Here is an 18,680-nt window from a genome sequence, read left to right on the forward strand (position 1 = left end):
GTTCCAAAATGCAGAAATTTTATATTAGGATGTCAGAATACACAAAAATAAATACTATATTCTATTTTTGGCTTACTCAGTATAGCATGCCTCAGTATAATAATAGCTTCAAAGCAGGTTTTCTGCCTGACTTCCTTAAAATTGATCTTGAATTTTGATTATGGGAGAGATGGCCCAATACATCAAGAAAGGATCAGATTGCGACTGTAGATCACAATTGTAATCACGATCTGACTGTAGATCAGATTGTAAAGTAGATTTAACTAAGATTTGGAGTGTTGAGATACAAGAGTTCGCTGGGCTTGGTTTTTCATTTGCAAGTGTGTCAATACCCATTCAGTCAACATATTCAGTGCTTTCAAATGACTCTTACAACCCAAAGCTGCCAGACTGGAGAAGGATAGGATTATTAATATGCCCATTGTGAATATACTTTAAACTAGCTTCCTTGTGTTTAACAATTTTCTACCACAGCATAATTATTTTGCTTCTGTCTCTTTTATTTTTATTATTGCAAGGAATACATAGGACATATCCTGAAATAACCCCACTCAATTAAGCTGTTGTATTTAATCACCAAAACTCCTCCAGTGAACATTATTTTAAAACCTCCTTTGGGAAAAAAATGTTCCACTACTTCAGTACATTATTCATTTGATATTAAGTTATGATACTAATTCTTTACCCTTCCAGCTAATGAAAAACATTATTTCCTTCCCTGTAGCATAAATATGGCTCATTGCTATAAAGTTATAATGATGCCTTTTTATTTTATTAAGTCACATTTTTCTTTTGTTCTCCTTCCCATATCTCAGTGTGCATGTATTTTGGGCACGTAAGAAGATGTCCTTCCAGAGCCAGACAAACAATTATTTTAGCAAACAATTCCTTATGTTTAATCTTTAAAAAATTATGATATTTTAAGTGATGGATCAGTTGGGACAATCCAGAAGATTAGGAAGAAAGAAGAAGCAAAATCATTGGCATTTCTATGGAACCTTCAGCCTTTGGATGCAGCCCCATGTCTGAATTCTTCATTGTAACAACTCACATTAAAACAATTAAAGAGCTTGGTGGCATGAAGCAATAAAGCACGATATATAGTAGGGGTCTCCAAACTTGACAACTTTAAGACTTGTGGACTTTAATTTCCAGAATCCCCCAGCCAGCATGGCTGACTGAGGAATTCTGGAAGTTGAAGTCCACAAGTTTTAAAGTTGCCGAGTTTGGAGATCCCTAGTTTAAAATGACCTTTCCTAATCTGCTGCTCTAGTGTGTCAGGGGTTATAAAACCCACTAGAATTCTAAATGTTGGGGAAGGCTACTTCAGAAATCATCTGGTGAAGGGAAATAAACATTTTTCCTTTTGCCTCTTATCAAGTTAATGAAAGCCATGTAGAGACTAATAGTTACCTATCTTGTTTCCTACCCATTACTTTGTGGGGAGGAAATTTGATTAAGTCTAGCTTCCCCTTCCAGCATACAAATAACCCATCCATTAATTGATTTATACTGTGGATAGAGGAGGGAAGGAAGGGTCCTTTGCTTTCCTTCTCCCCATCCAATAATGCGTTGCACAATCCTATTTATTCCAACTGCTAACAGGATGCTTTGAGCATTCAGAACTCATAATTTCATTAATGGTTACAACTCTGAAGATACGATTCTCTTTGGAGTGTATGACATGAGATTTAAACCAACTCCTTTCAACTCAAGTCTTCCCTAACACCATGTGTCATATTCTAGACATGTTGCACTTTAACCCCCATCATCTGCAGTCAGCATCTGGAGAGATCAAGTTGAGTGAGGTTGTCTTTATCTTCATTCTGCAGATCTCTCTAGCTCAGGGATGTCAAACTGCCAGCCCATGGGCCGGATGCATCATCAGGAAACTGCGCCCACCCCACTACCGGCAATGGAGAAAAAGCTGCAATACGTCACATGACGTCATGAGTTTGACATGTCTGATCTAACTCAATTGAAGTTTTGATCTAGAATCTACCCCAAAAATTGAGGCACATGGAACTTTCCAACCAGCCACAATATATGAATTAACCTAGATAATTAGGTAACTTCCTATGCTATGCCAGAGAAAAATAATAAATAAAATAGTAAGAATAATAAAATGGAGAATGTTACAGCATTCTGCTTTACAAATTACAAAATAACTAAATTACTTTAGAAAGTAGATGTAAATACGACATGTCAAACACAAGGCTCACGGGCCACATCTGGCTCACCAAGGGCTCAAATTTGGCCCTGGAGCTGTTCCAGAAATGGCAAGCAGGGGCAAGCTGGCCCAGCAAAGTGGAGCCGGATGAGGAGAGGCCCAGTAAAGCGGAGCATGGCCTGGCATGACGGGTGGCCCCTGCTGCCCCAGCCCTCAACCCAGCTAGACGCCCTCCCGGCACATGGACAGGAAATGGCAAGTGCTCAGAGGCTGGTGGTGCTCAGGAGCAGCTGCAGTTCATTTGCCTCACCCCACCCCACCCCTCCTGGCCTCACCCCACCCCTCCTGGCCTCACCCGTCACGCCAGGCCATGCTCTGCTTTACTGGGCCTCTCCTCATCCGGCTCCACTTTGCTGGGCCAGGCACCGAAGCACCACTGAAAACAGCGGATTCTGTGTGCGCACCTCCTTGCCCACATCAGCCATGCTCTCCACGTGCACTACAGTTAATCTGAGGCATGGAGAGCATGGCTGATTGGTGAGCTTGTAGCAGGCACACAGAATTCGCCTTCTTGCCGCTGGGGCTGCTGCTCACCTTCCTCCACACTAGTGCTTCCATGCCTTGCTCACTGGACTGATTCACAGTCTGCAAGGTTTCCCTTTCACTGGGATCACCCCGCCCCTGAGTGGGAAAGCCACAGCAGATGCTGCCAGTCTCTCCACCTCCCCTTGCTCCCTCCTGAGCGTTGAGGAGACAGAATGGGACTTTTAGCCCATGGGGCTTCTGCCTGCCAGTGTGTGATAGGAGATTGCAGGGGCTGTCAGTGGGACACAGCAGGTGAACAGCAGTGGCGTGTGGTTTCTGGAATGGGGGGGTCAGAAGCAAAACTGCCCTTTTGGCAGGCATAGAGTTAATCCTGGCATGGAGGCAATGGAGGGGAGGATGGTCTAAAAGGGATGTCACTGCTCCACATTTTCTTAAGCTGCCAGAGGTTCCCATTTTGACTCCTTCCCCTTTCATTTCCTCCTGCTCCATGGCTCTCAGCTCACCTCTCCCAGAACCTGTGAGGGTTTGTGTGTGTGTGTGTGTGTGTGTGTGTGTGTGTGTGTGTGCATGCGTGGAGGGGTTCTCACCTCCTGCAGCCCCACGCTGTGACATTGGGGAAGAAAGAACAAGAGAGATAAGAGAAGCTGCAATGGGAGCTTCTTGCAGTCTTCCATAGGGCTGGGGTGGGAGCTGAGGGGGGCAGGGCACAATGCTGTTATGTATGCAGGCATCTGCATAGCAACAGCCCTCAGGGGGCGTTGGCCTGGACAGTTTCGGCGGGAAACCTAGGGCCAACCCCATTGGCTGTTAGCTTACCTGGCCAGGTATATAAGGAGGTCAGGTAGCCCTCATTCCTCAGTTCACTTCCCCTTCAAATAAAGAGCTGAACTCACACACCGGCTGGCGTCTCTCTTGCGTCAGACCCACTACACAATAGTGGCGACGAGGATGGGATTGCTGCTGACCAAGAGCTGAAGTCACTGGGGAAACGCTCCGCGAGCTGAAGAGAAAGGCATTTTTCCTTCTTCCCCCCACGACCACCAGCTGAACCGGCAACGCCAAGCGCCACATCCACGACCAACTGCCGCCATGGCTAGAGCCGGACAACCCCGCGAATTCGAGACCCACCGCCCCGAAACCTGGACCCGTTACCTGGCTCACGTTGAACTGTACATGCGGTTCAATCAGATATCGGAGGACGGTGCAAGGGCGGCCGCCCTGCTCTGCCTTGGGGGACCAGCGCTGTTGGAAGTCGTTGCAAACCTGTTCCCCCAGGAGGCCATCAACACCGTCGCGTACCGAGACCTCGTGGCCAGGCTCAACGCACATTTCAGGCCCCGGCGCTCCAAGGTGGCCGCACGGTCACAATTCAAGAAAAGGGACCAGCGCCCCAATGAGACCGGCGCCGACTTCCTCGCCGCCCTACAGGAAGCTGCCGTCGCTTGCAGGTTCAGAAATTTGGAGGAGCAACTACGGGACCGGCTGATTTGCGGCCTACGTGACAGGTGGTTGCAGGAGCGCCTGTTCGAAAGAGAGGAGGTCTCTCTCCAGGAAGCCGAGGACGCCATCCTAGCCCACGAAGCGGCCTGCGGGGCCGTCCAAGCCTGCCAGGGAACCCGGCCCGGCCACCAGGCAACCAGCGTCCACCGGCAAGGGGCCACAGAGGAGGACGACCTGAGCATCGACCTCCTCCAGCGGAAGTCGACCCCCGACCAGCGAGCTAGACGCCCAGACAGGCCGAGGCCTCCCAGAAACACTGCCGTTCCCCAGAGGTGTGCAGGGTGTGGTGGGAACCACATGCGCAGCCTCTGCAAGTTCCGGTCCGCCACGTGCCGGGCCTGCAAGAAAACAGGCCACATAGCCGCCGTCTGCCGTAGCCGCCGCCCCCGAGAGGAGATCCACGAGCTGCAGCCAGAGGAACCACCGTTCGAAGGTACTGGGGCCCCCACCAAAACAAAAATTGGCTATGTCGAGAGCCGGCTGGCCATTAACCATACGGGTAGCCGCCGGCTGCTCAAACCCAAAATTAGATTAACAATCCATTTGCAAGGTGTCCCTTGCAGCATGGAGCTTGACTCCGGATCAGCGGTCTCGATTATTTCGGACGAGACCCTTAACCACATAATTAGCCGGAGCAAGCAACGGATTAAATTACGGCCTACTAAATTAACCCTGACCGATTTTCAGAATTCACCGGTCAAGGTGAAGGGGGAGGCCACCATTTCAGTGGGGTTTAAGGGTCGCGAAGGGCACCTGGATATTGTAGTGGTAGAGGGCCGCAGAGCCAGCCTGGTCGGGCTGGACTGGTTTGAGGCCCTCGGAATCTCAGTATCCGGGATCCATCGGATCCAGGGGGACTCCGTTGAGGCTGTTTGCCGGGAGTTCGCCGACGTCTTCGACGGGTCATTAGGCAAGTACACCGGGGCCCCCATATCGTTCAAGCTTAACTCGAACGTCTCCCCCGTTAGGGTCCGGCCGCGGCGAGTCCCGTTTGCGCTCAAACACAAAATCGAGCGTGAACTAGACAAGTTGGTGGCCCAGGGAATCTTAGAGCCTGTAGATGGAGGGGAGTGGGAAACCCCCATCGTGACCCCCCTCAAATCCAACGGGGAAATAAGGATCTGCGCCGACTATAAGTGCTCAGTGAACCGCGCCCTAAACCCACACGCTTACCTGGTTCCTGCGGTCAGCCACGTTCTCGCTTCCCTCCAAGGCGGCGCCATTTTTGCAAGGCTCGATCTTGCACAGGCGTACCAGCAACTCACGGTCACTAGGGAAACAGCTGACATCCAAACCATAGTAACCCATAGGGGGGCGTTCCGGGTGAACAGGCTGCAGTTTGGAGTCAGCGTTGCTCCCGGCATTTTCCAGGAGGTTATGGAAAAGACACTCAAGGGCATTCCAGGAGTCTGCCCCTATTTTGATGACATCCTGATCGCAGGAGCATCAGCAGAGGAACTGGCAGGGAGGCTTAGGGAAGTGCTGGCAAGGCTGCGCACAGCTGGCCTCAAACTCAAAAAGGAAAAATGCAGCATAGGCGTTCCTTCCACAGAATTTTTGGGGTTCAGAGTAGACGCCAGGGGAATCCACCCCACAGAATCCAAGGTGAGGGCCATCAAACTAGCACCCACACACAAGAACAAAGCAGAGCTTCAGGCATTCCTGGGTCTGCTGAATTTCTACCATACATTCCTCCCACACAAGGCAGCCATCGCTGAACCGCTCCACAGGCTGCTAGACAAACAGGCAACATGGGCCTGGACGGCCACCCATGATCAGAGCTTCAAGGCCCTGAAGGCATTGCTGTCGGACAAGTCCACAGTAACCCATTTCATCGAGTCCAAGCCCATTTGTATCGCCTGCGATGCATCCCCTTATGGTGTGGGCACTGTCCTAAGCCACCTTGAGCCCAACGGGGCACAAGTCCCCATAGCATACTATTCTAGGACACTGTCTGGAGCAGAAAGAAACTACGCCCAAATAGACAAAGAAGCCCTGGCAATCGTGGCAGGAATCAAGAAATTCCACGATTACTTATATGGCAGGGAGTTCACTCTCTTCACGGACCACAAACCACTCCTGGGCCTGTTTACCACAGACAGGCAAACCCCCCAGATTCTGTCCCCCAGGATGCTCCGGTGGTCCATCTTCCTTGCAGCATACAATTGCAAGCTGGTACACAAGCCAGGGAAGGAGATGGGCCACGCAGACGGTCTAAGTAGGCTCCCCCTAGACACACACGACCCAGACCCAGCACCAGCCACACAGATCCTAGCCCTGCAGGAACTACCCGAGTGCCCAGTTCTTGCCAAGGACATTGCCAGCCACACAGCCACAGACAACATCATGGGCAGGGTGCACTCATGGGTTTGCACAGGGTGGCAGGACAAATCCCCGGGACAGAGTTTCAGGCCTATTTCATTAGACGCGATGAAATCTCCACACACAAAGGGTGCCTCCTTTGGGGTAGCAGGGTCATCATTCCACCCGCACTACGCGCCAGAGTATTGGACTCCTTACACGAAGGGCACCCGGGGGTGGTCAGGATGAAGGCACTGGCTAGGAGCTACCTCTGGTGGCCCGGGTTGGACAAGGAGGTTGAGGATCGGGTCAAGGCCTGTTATACGTGCCAGAGATCCAGGCCAGAAGTGCCACATGCACCAGTACACCGGTGGGAGACCACACACACGCCATGGTCCCGCATTCACATTGACTATGCGGGGCCATTCCAGGATCAACTATTTTTAGTAGTGGTGGACAGTCACTCCAAGTGGTTAGAGGTAGTCCCTGTCCCCAACATGACCTCAGGGAGGACAATCCAGGTGCTCAGAGCTCTCTTTGCCACACATGGCCTCCCCGACGTAATTGTGTCTGATAATGGGCCTCAGTTTACTGCTGCTGATTTCCAGGCGTTCTTGAAGGCGAACTGGATTAGGCACGCCACCTCTGCGCCTTTCCATCCATCTACCAACGGGCAGGCCGAACGGATGGTAAGGACGACCAAAGACGCACTCCGGCGCATCATCAGCAGGGACTGGCACCACAGACTGGCCAAATTTTTACTAGCCCAACACACAACACCATGCGTGGCTACCGGCAAGAGCCCAGCAGAACTGCGATGGGGACGGCGCCTCATCACCAAGCTGGACCGCCTACACCCAGACCGGGTAGCAGCCGAAACCGGTAGGGCAACATCACCATCATCACCATCATCACCATCACCACCAGCATCACTACTATCACCATTGCCATCATCATCCACACACAGGGTCCTCAACCTGGGGGACCTGGTCTGGGCAAGGAACTATGGGGCTGGACATCCTTGGGTTCCAGGGACAGTGGTCGGGAAAACAGGACCCCTTTCGTACATTGTAGGGGTGGAGGGGGACAGACGCATAAGGCGACACATCGATCAGCTCAGAGGAAGAGTCCCTGAGCACGTCACACACGCCCCTGAGCGCGTCACACACGTCCCTGAACTCAATGCACACGATCAACAGGAAGACCACACTCCAGGAGGGGTCAACCCAGCTGAGGACGTCACAGGGCAGGGACCAGAGGAGGAGGACTTCCTGATGCTGGCTCCTTGCAGCCCTGCACAAAGGCCTCAGGAACCCACGGTCCAAGCCCAGGGGCCAAGCACACCCAGACGATCCACCCGTCCACACAGGACACCAGCCTACCTGTCGGACTATGTGTGCAAGTGATCCTCACACAAGGACACCACTGTTTTTTTTATATATATACTCATAGTTATAGTAGTTGCATGTTGTTGTTGTTATGTGGGTCTTCTCTAAGGGGGGAGGGGTGTTATGTATGCAGGCATCTGCATAGCAACAGCCCTCAGGGGGCGTTGGCCTGGACAGTTTCGGCGGGAAACCTAGGGCCAACCCCATTGGCTGTTAGCTTACCTGGCCAGGTATATAAGGAGGTCAGGTAGCCCTCATTCCTCAGTTCACTTCCCCTTCAAATAAAGAGCTGAACTCACACACCGGCTGGCGTCTCTCTTGCGTTGGACCCACTACACAATAATGCTATTGGCAGTATGCTGAGAAAAAGAAACAAGTACTCCCAAAAAACAGCTTTCATTAGTTTGCCGCCTGCTATCACATAAGGTCTCTGTTGAGCGTGCAGGGCTGCAAGGGGTGAGACACACACACACACACCTTTGTGCACGCTCACACACACACACACATACACAAACACGTGCAGGTCTGGGAGAGGTGAGCTGAGCCACAGAGAGGCAATGACAGGGGGGAGGGGAAGCCTTTGCCCACCGCTGGCTGCCTGTTGCCACCTCTGCCCAGAGCCTCTGGCAGCAGGAAGGAAGGAAGGAAGGAAGGAAGGAAGGAAGGAAGGAAGGAAGGAAGGAAGGAAGGAAGGAAGGAAGGAAGGGTATTACAATGAGAGAGAGGGAGGGTCTGAGGGAAATTCTGCCTTAGCACTTGGCCACCAGCAACCCTGCTGCCCTTTTGCCATCCTCTTGTCTCCTCCTCCTGATCTCTCCTGGTGGTGTCTCATCCTATTGCTGAGGATGCTTTAGTTACAAAGCCAGGTTTCCTTGCAAGGAGAAGGAGTGGGCTTCCCTCTGACCCACATACTTTGCCCTCCCACACACATCATGAGCAAGAACAGAGGAGAGCAAGAACAGCAGCAGCAGCAGCTTCAAAGAAGATGTAAGTGCAGCAGGGTGCCCCGCTTGGGACAGCAGGGCTAGCCTGGGCTGGGCTGTGGGGTCCTGGTGCCCTGGGAGCTCGAGGACCAGGCTGGGTGCTTGCCTTCTACTGTCCAGGGCTCCAGGCAACCTGCGCTGCCATTTGGGGGGGTTCCTCCACATGGCCTGAGAGGCTCCTCTGGTGGACAAGAGTTTGGCGCTCGCCCTGGTCTCACCTTTCTCCACTGGAGTCAGTGGATCCCCCCAGCCCTGCCTGGACCACACAGGTGGCCCCCAATACAAGCAATGTCAAGTTGGCCACGCCCACCCCGACCACACTCACCCAGTCCCCCGAGGTCAGTCACAACCCTGATGTGGCCCTCAGTGAAACTGAGTTTGACTCTCCTGATGTAGATAGTAAATCACCTTTTAAAATGCCTTGACACAGAAAACTCCTGCATGTATTAAGCTAGGAATACAGGAATTAAACTTTCCTGAAGTTTAATATATGCAGGAGCTTTTCATCTAATACAGTGAAGTTTATGCAGTTAACCCCCCATGCAGGTTGGTAGAGGACAGTCTGATATTTCACTCCTTCTATGAAACTGATGTTAAAGAAATAATCCACTCACCTGAACATACAGTTCTCTGAGTTCATATTGAAATTTCTTAGGATCTGTGGTAATGGTTACAGGACCAATTTCTGAAAGGAAAATAAGGAATTCAAGGGAAAGTTCAGAGAGGCTTAATAGCTGCAAAATCTGATACACACACACACACACACACACACACACACACACACACTACACAAACTCTTTATTATGGTAAGTGACCAGTGCAAACAATTTAAATTTATATATATATATAAATTATAAAACCCATTGAGCTGATCTAGTGAACTAATCTTATAAAACCTATTATCTGTAAATGTTATCTATTTTACCATTTTTTAATTCTTGCTTAGGCACATGTATCTATAAGTAAGAAAAAAGAGAACAAACTTTATAACATACAATAATGAATTGGGATAAAATATAGATTTTTGCTTGCTAACCCTGCTGAATCACATAAATGCTATAATGTCAGATTGCCTCTTCATGAAATTTGGTCTTGATTGGGCAATTCTACAAAAACAATTCTCCAACTGTGGGAAAATATATACAGAGTACAACAATGGGGTTTTTTTTACATTTTTTTTTAATTTTCCTATGCCAAATTCTTAAAAGGCAAAATGCCATTCCCTAAAAGTCACTTATTTTATTTATAAGTAACAGCAGATATCAAATCATGATTATCTAATAAATAATGGACTAAGATCTCATCAGGTCAAGTATTCTGAAAAAGTGTGAAGCTAAATAAGGATCAGTAGGACATCTGCTATATAGTAATTGACTTTGGACAAAAGGATCCTAATTATTAAAAAAAAAAGTACTGCATGTGCATGTTGTTGTTTTTGAAAGCCCTCTAGAAATTGTGAAACACCATTAGCCTTAGTCATCATGGCCAGGGAAGAAGAATGATGAAAGGTGAAGTTCAACAACAACAGCAACAGCAACAACAACAATGACTTCTGGAGAACTACAACATTGTCATCCCTGTGTTAAAATATGGAGCAAGGGAAAGGACTTCTGTACCATTCTGTAGCAACATAATTTAATACCTTAAGAATATATGCTACTCCCCCATAATTGCAATATCTATTTTGAATTATTAAATAAAATCAGCCAGAGGACTGGGTAAAATGCATATACAAATGATAATACAACTTTACCTACATTCTTATCTTCTAATCCAGAGCCCCCAACCTTTCCAGGGAAAAGGTGGCCCGGGGGGAAAGGGAGAAGCAGGGAAATGTGCTTGCACTCGTGCACATGAGCAAACAGGTGCAAGCATGGCGGCAACACTAGCGCTCACACACATGCGCAAAGAGGTCATACCCACCCACCAGCCATTCCTGTGGCCTGGTGGCCAGCAGGCTGGAGACCCCTGTTCTAATGCAAATAATGTTGATGAATGTATCAATATACAATTAGGCTTACCTCAGATCAGGGTTTTATTGTGTTCCTTCCTTGTCTCAAACAAGAAGGGAGATTCAAGTATAATGCTTCTTTGTTTTCCCCATATTTTCATAAATTTTTGTCTCAACACAAAAAAACATGCAAAGGAAGGAAAAAATGGAATAGATACACAGTGTTTTCTGAGGCTGTCAGACCTGAAAGTATTTCTGCATCCCTAACTCAAAACTTTCATTCTTTTTTTTAAAACAAATTTTATTGGTTTTCCAGTTTTACATTTGAATATTTGGAAAGCAGCATGGTGATTGAGTAATCAATAGTTCAATAACAAAATATTTAGTAAATATCTCAGGTTGCATCATCAAAAAATTCCTTCTCTATTTCCCTTAACATTTGCTATATCATATTTAAACTAGTGCATTTCTAATTATAACATGTTCAATTAAAACATTTATCAATATATTTTTACTTATACATATCCATGTCCTCTTTTTAAGTTTTACCTAATTTTTGATTTTTAATTACAGTATTCCAATTTAACCTTTAATATCCATAATATTTAAGTTTCGGGTAACTCAAATTTCCTTTATTTCACTACATAAAAATTATCATATCTAAAATACACATATTACTTACTTAAATACGTTCTTCTTTTATTTCATAAACATTTTGTATTTCTCATCCTAGTACCTCACCACTTACTAATAAAATATCCAAAACTTTCATTCATTATCAGATCCAGTATACTGCCTAGAGGTTGCCTTATTGTACTATGCACAATTCAATTTAAATTCTAACAGGAACAATAGAAATGAATTAAAAACACCAGTAATAACAAATCAACCCTACAGTATTTAAAGCCAAAAACTTTGTACCAATTTATCAAACAACTCTGTGATTCAATAACTAAGCAAAATAAATAAATATGAAGCTATCCCAATTATGGGAATTTAAAAACTTTTTAAATGCTAAAGGCATTATACATTCAATATTTTTTCTAACTATTAAAACATATTACTGAATATGATCTAGTTGCCCTAAACTGGAAAACCACAAAACTGAACTTAACACAACCAAGATGTTGTTTAGACAGATCCCTAAGCAACTGAACAAACACTACCACATTTCTATATAAAATTGTCTGCTTAGAGATTTGACTGGCCATAAGAATATTTGTACCTTCTATTTCAAAAATAAACTGGAAACCATCCCTTCTCTCTAATAGATAAACAGGAAATGGTCTCAATAAATAAATCTTGATATCTGTAGACATCAAGGATCTCAATACATTTTGAAGACAATGGATGTCATCTGGACAAAGAGTTTAAAGCAATTATCCCAATTTTTTTAAAAAAATCTATTAGTATACAGTCTATGAGTATTCAGTTCACAAATGCTAATGAGGCAAATGTTCACAAATGATGTTTTCTTAATAACAATAACAAAGCAAGGCAACAGAGAATTTGCTTTTATTATATCCATATTAAGTGGATGGACTCTTAAGAAAATAATAGTGGAACTCTTTAGTACCCAAGATAATACTGAATCTATTAAATAGAAAAAAAGAAACTCTAGAGCAGTGGTGGCGAACCTATGGCATGAGTGCCAGAGGCAGCACTCAGAGCCCTCTCTGTGGGCACGTTCACCATCGCCTCAGCCCCGCCTTCCCCTGCAGCCCCCTCCTCATCAGCAGCCCCCCCACCGGAGAGTCACTCACATAGAGCAGTGCAGCCAAGGACATGGCAGCCAGGCAACGGGGAAAAGACTCCACCCTTGCACCCTGTGGCACGTAGTTGATGCTGCGGGGTGCAGGCAGAGAGTCTAGCTGCCATGGTGCTGCTGGGCAACCTGGGCAATCTGCGACGGGCTGTGGAGGCAGTGGGTGGCCCTGCAGGTGGGCAGAACAGGGGGCGGAGTGGGGTGAGGAGCGGTGCAGGGGTGCAAGGTGGGGGTAGGGTCTGTTTTTAGGCACTTTGTCTCTAAAAGGTTCGCCATCACTGCTCTAGAGAATTATGTTACCAATTCCTCATATCAAATTTACATGGAAAAAAACTAGAAAGTGGGAAAGAAAATATCAATCTGCTGATTAATAATGTATTAAACTTGCATACTTTCTGACTCTATGGGGCTTACAAATCTTGTAATCTTGTTGTACAGATCCCCAGTTGTTGGAGAGGAATAAAGCAGGATTCCAGATTCAGATAATAAGGTAGGCAGCTGATTCAGATTTATCTAATCATTCTCCCAAATGGGAGAAGCAAAGGCAGCAGATCATGTCTTGCTCGTAGAGTAATTAGTAAATTGGAATGCTGCATGACCAAGACATGAATCATAAAATTGCATATACATCTCCATCTAATAAATAGATTCATCACAAGCTTCTACAGCATATGATATTTCAAGGTGGAACTATATACTCAGTATTGTCCACTGAAATATCCTACACATCCAACATACAGACAAAAAGATCTAACTATTTAGGTCAATCAACAATAAATATATTTATTAACATTTAACAGAGACAGTATGTTGTGGATCCATTGGAAAAAAATGAGAAATGCTGACTGCAGTCTTGCAGTTCATAAGATGATTTATTTCCAAGAGACTATGGGATTGTTCCTATTTTTTTCCTCCAGGGTTACAGATCTTGTTTTCATAACTTTCTGAAAGGCCATGAAGGTTGGAAATGTCTGTATATTTGGGAGGAAGACTTTTTCATAGGGCAGGCCTCCTTCAAAGCAGGTGGAATCATCACTCCCCACAGAGAGCTATTTGCTACCACTTGAACCCAATCACATGTCACTTCCCAGAAGACAAGTGGCAGGGGTCAGCATCCCAAACACACTTCCTTGGAGCAACCATATTAAACACAAGCCAGATAATTGGCAAGACTGTGTCCCAGTCAACTCTACAGGCCCAGCATGAATAGAGTCTAACTCCAAGCAGATCCAAGCAACTTTATTATGTTATGCTGAACATAATCCTTGCAATGACCCTGCAGATGATCCTTGGCCCTTCTTACCAAAAGAGTGGCCACCCAAAACAGGAATATGGGCAGCTATCTGTAGAAACAATAAGGGTGGAAAAATAATCAGGTTTCCTTATCCTTATTGCCATAAGATATTCCTAAATGTAGGCATTTAATTGGACATCCTCCTTTGCCTTCCTCCAGTGGCATTTGAGGCATTCTTATTTCATTTCCTGTATCACCTCTGAAAACTGGGAGTGCTCCAAGATCTATGCATACAGAGTCCATATAGATTACAAATCCTATCCAAGACTGCTGTTACGTGCTCATTCCAAGGAGTGACTATAGCTCAAGAGCTTCAGAAACTACCCAAACTTCCATCAATCACCTGGATGAAATTATTGAATAGGACCTTCCTCCATGCAGTAGAGAATAGCTTCAGAGAACTCCCAGGCCAACAGGGAATGATCTGTCTGTATCAAAGAACCAATAGTATCATCCCCCAACTCCAGATTGTGTCATCACTGCTCTGAGACAGTAACCAGAACAAATATTTGACCCTCTCTCCAACTGTGAGTTGGGCCATCAATAACCTGGAGCAGGTCCATATTTGCCTTGAGGGCCATGAATCCCAAGCCACCTCCAACTGCAGGCCAAATGAAGGCAGGTTGAAATCCCCCATCACCATACGCGTAGGTAATTCCACCACAAACCCAGTCACAGAGTCAAGCAGATCAGTCAGGGTAGAAAAGCTGCTGCATAGCAGGGAGGGTGATATAAAAGTAGATCCCTGCAACTCAACTTCACACAAAAAAGTCTCTCAAAGTCTGTCTCCTCAGTGACAATCTCTCACACCTCCCCCAGAGTCTTGCTTGATGCTACACCTGAAACTCAGCTGGGCACTGCTCAGAGAGAGGAAATAGCCCCTCTGTGCCAAACCAGGTTTCAATAATGCAGGGCAGGTCAGTCTTCTCATCCACAGGAGGCCTTACTACAGAATGACTTAGCATCCAATAACAATAGATGAAACTCATGGACATTGAAGCTTCAGTGACCAGACCAAAGACAAATCACAATGCTGTGACAATGGATGTTCCCGCTCTGATAACTGAGGGAAATTGCAGCCATTTTTACTTTGCTTTCAGCTTGCTTTTTCTCCTGTTTATAAATCAGATGTAGAAGGGGGGGTGGGGTGAATGCTTGAGCTCAGCTAGCCATAATAATAATGCAGCTTTGTGGGAACTCAAGGACACAAACCGATAACGTTTTGGCAGGCTGAGGAGCTGGAGAGGGAGCCCGCACTTCAGTCTAATTTGAGAATGTGATTTATGACTACTTCATGAGGGTGGGAATTGCAACTTGTTATTTTGTATCTGGGGAAAGGGAATTTAGTTTTGGATTCAACTATGTAGTGCCAATACTTTGTTTCCTGAATAAAATGTTCTTTAAGGAAGACTTTTTGCCTTGAAGTTCTTTTGATGGGTTTCATCTATTGGAACCATGACAGGTCTGTAATATGGTATTAGTGCTAAACATCAAGGTCACTTTCCCCAAGAATGGCCAGAGCATTGCCTATCACCATACCTCCCCATGCCCATCACAACCTTAATATTCCTACCTCTTTCTCTCTCTCCCCCACTTACCAAGACCTACAATATTTCACTTTCCCCAGATCCGTGCCCACAACCAAACAACCTAGTTGGAGTAGCTAACCAGCTCTGAAATCCTGATGCTTTTGCACAACACTCCACACCCAACCCCTAGCCAGCCTCACTACATCAACCAGCTACCCCCATGCCCCATTGTCACCCACAAAATAACAACCAGAAGATGAAACTTAGTAATTAGCATTGCTTCCCATTTCACCTCCTATCTTTTTTCTATCTGTGTTCTATCAGTCAGAGTATTTTTGGACCCAGATTTAGTATTCTTTCAGAAAAACACTAAATTCATGTGCATAAATAGCCTGGCATATAGGTCACAGAGGTGGGAATTTGCTGCATAGACACCTGAACTTGCACATTGTAACCTCTTAATCTGGCAGTTTGTCAGGTAGTTAAAGCACTGGACCACACCAACCTTGCTCAATGTTAAGGAAAATGACCAGTAGTTGTCTTCCTAATGGCAGGAGGCAGTAAAAACAAAGCTGGCAAATCCATCAATAATTATCATTATATTGGCCTATAGTAGGTATATAACAATGCACCCTTCTTCAATTTTATTACTCTTGCTGAAAGAGAGCAATAATGTGAGAAATGTAGTTTATGCTGGCCTACTTTTCTTCTGACTCAAAGCTTGATAGATAACACTTTAGTATCACTGTCTGGAAGAGCCCTTTAAGCGAACAGCCTTTCAAGCAGACAATATGCAATCATAAATACCCCAGTAGTTATCTGTCCTCTGCACAAAGGGCTCACAGCTGCTGCAATCTTTTTTTCTATTCCAGTATTATAATAATCTGATACTTGTTACTGAGGAATGTTATCAATTAGTCACATTAATCCCTAAATAAACTAACATGAGAATGTGAGAAGAATTCTGTACTCCAGCACTGGCTTCCCACAGTAGCAATCAGATGCCAATGGAAAGTTCACAAGCAGGACAGGAAAGCAATAGCACGTAATCCTTGCAGAACATCTTATTATGTCTACTCTTGTTTGTTTCCCCCCCCCTCTAAATAAGAAAGGCCCATGCATTGTAATTTTAATTATAATGGAATCATTTCATCTTCCTGATGATTTTGATTGTCTTTCCAGCACTTAGTTCAGCTCATCAATGCTATTTTTGAGAAGCAGTGGCCTTTTCTAGAACTTAACAGTGAACACTGCAGTGTTGACTTCAATTCTTCAGATTACTTCCCTGAAAATATCCATTCAGGCACTGATATCTTCCCTGTCTTTTACATCCAAGGCATATGCAAATGCACGGATGAACACTGAGCTTCATTCATTGATTTTTCCTGGCTTTTGATTATTTAATTTTATGCTGATTGTTGTTCTTATTAGTAACATCTTCCAAAAATGGAAATGTTCATTAAATGTCTTTTGTCTTTTTGTTCTCTCTATTTGAGCATTTGTCATTTTTTTGTTTTTTTGTTTTCTGTTCATTATGTTGACGACATCTTTAATTTGGCGATAGTTTTGAATCTATTTCTATTGGTGTAACTTTGACATATAGCAAGCATTCTAGTATGATGTTCTTCTAAAGTACTTCTTCTATTTTTCTATTAATTCCCCAATTTTTTTCTAAAATTTTCTTTCCTGAAATTATATGTGACTTTATCTGACTCTATAATAGTTTTGCTTGTATATAAATTAAACCTAAGGGCCCTGTGCTCATTGTTCCCAATTGCATCAACATCTTGTATAAAGTTCTAAGAATCATTCAGTTCCCTTGACGTGCCTTCCAGATTTAACCATCACAACATACTATAGATGTGCTACAAATGAATAATTGAACAATAGCATTTTATTCCTACTGCAGTAATAGAAAAAATATAACACTACAGCCCTTCTTATGAAAAGATCTCTCTTCCCTCAAAGTTCATTGAAGGTTAAACAACATCAACTGACCAGGATTACATCTTTGTACCAAGTGGTTCTAAGTCAGAAATATGTCTTAAACTATTACATTTCTTCCTAGATAATATCAGGATTATTCATATTTTTGGGTTCCAACTTTCAAGCAGGGTTTATGCTAGTTTTTAAGGAAGGATGGAAGGAAAATTGTGCCAGAAAAAAACATGAGTAAATCCAAAATATATCCCACATCCTTTAGTTGATCCTCCTGACACAAACATTGCACAGGACCTTCCGTTATATGGAGAATTGGGAAGCTGGGTAGTTTAGCCTTCATAATTCTTAAAAGTCAGAATGATATGACTAAGTGAAGATCTTAGACTTTTCCATATGAGGTTTCAGCAACAGTTCAGTATCTCCAGACCTATATTCTCACAGGTCAAAATGAATGCTAATTATTTATGACTCATTTCTGAAATATCTGATACCAAAGTTCAGCTAGCCTCTTTTGAAATGCTACTGGTCCACAGAACTTGGGGATGATCTGATCATACATGGTGCATTGATTTATACCTCATTTCACTTTCTATCTCCTGGGAGTCAGATACCTCAAAGGGAAAATTGGCTTGATGATTTTGTGGTTCTCTCTCACAGGAATTGCTTGGATGGATTTGTTTTGCACACACATGGACAATTGAACAATATATGAAACAAGAATTTGAACAAGTAAATTGCACGCAATTTATTTTCTTTCTCTTTTATATGGAGTGAAACTATGAGATTCCCATCTCCCCCTCTCTCCACTCCAAAGCATGAGCTCTGGAAAGAAAACATATTGTTTCTCTGTTCTCAGCCCTGTGCCACTAGAGATGTTGAAAACTGTTAACAACGTATTCTCAAAGTGTGTTTGAATGACTTGGGTTGTTGCATTATGACTGTGTTAAGGTAGCTCCCTAAGATATATTAAGTGCACATTTATATTATGTATGTATCAGCAACTTCATATAGTTTCCTGGCACAATCCTTGCAGTCTTTTGCAAGCATCCACAAAGAAGGAGCATGAAGCACTACTAGACTGTTATTCACAAAACTCAGAATTTTTAATCCAAGGAAACTGCGTGTTCACAGCACAACCACTGAAGCTTTTTCCCACTAAGTTTTCCTGACTAAAGATTCTACCTGTTAATGATTTATTATCTGATTCAGGGATTAAATCTTTTATAATCAGTGACTTTCCAATTTTCTTCCAGTTGAACCATGAAATTAATTACAACAGGCAAACTTTTCCTTATAATAGAATGTATGTGTT

At 44.8% G+C, this 18,680-nt stretch overlaps 1 protein-coding gene across 1 annotated transcript in view; it reads right to left on the reverse strand.

The window, feature by feature from the left end:
• The window catches only part of HMCN1 (hemicentin 1), a gene marked incomplete at its 3' end in the record, with an annotated part of 535,761 nt that overhangs the window by 494,988 nt on the left and 22,093 nt on the right, over positions 1 to 18,680 (reverse strand). The window contains 1 exon segment of the mRNA XM_083360257.1: positions 9,503 to 9,573. Coding sequence (XP_083216383.1) covers positions 9,503 to 9,573 — 71 coding nt within the window.

The sequence above is a fragment of the Vipera ursinii genome (genome assembly GCF_947247035.1).
Source record: "Vipera ursinii genome assembly, chromosome: 3".
Taxonomy (NCBI): domain Eukaryota; kingdom Metazoa; phylum Chordata; class Lepidosauria; order Squamata; family Viperidae; genus Vipera; species Vipera ursinii.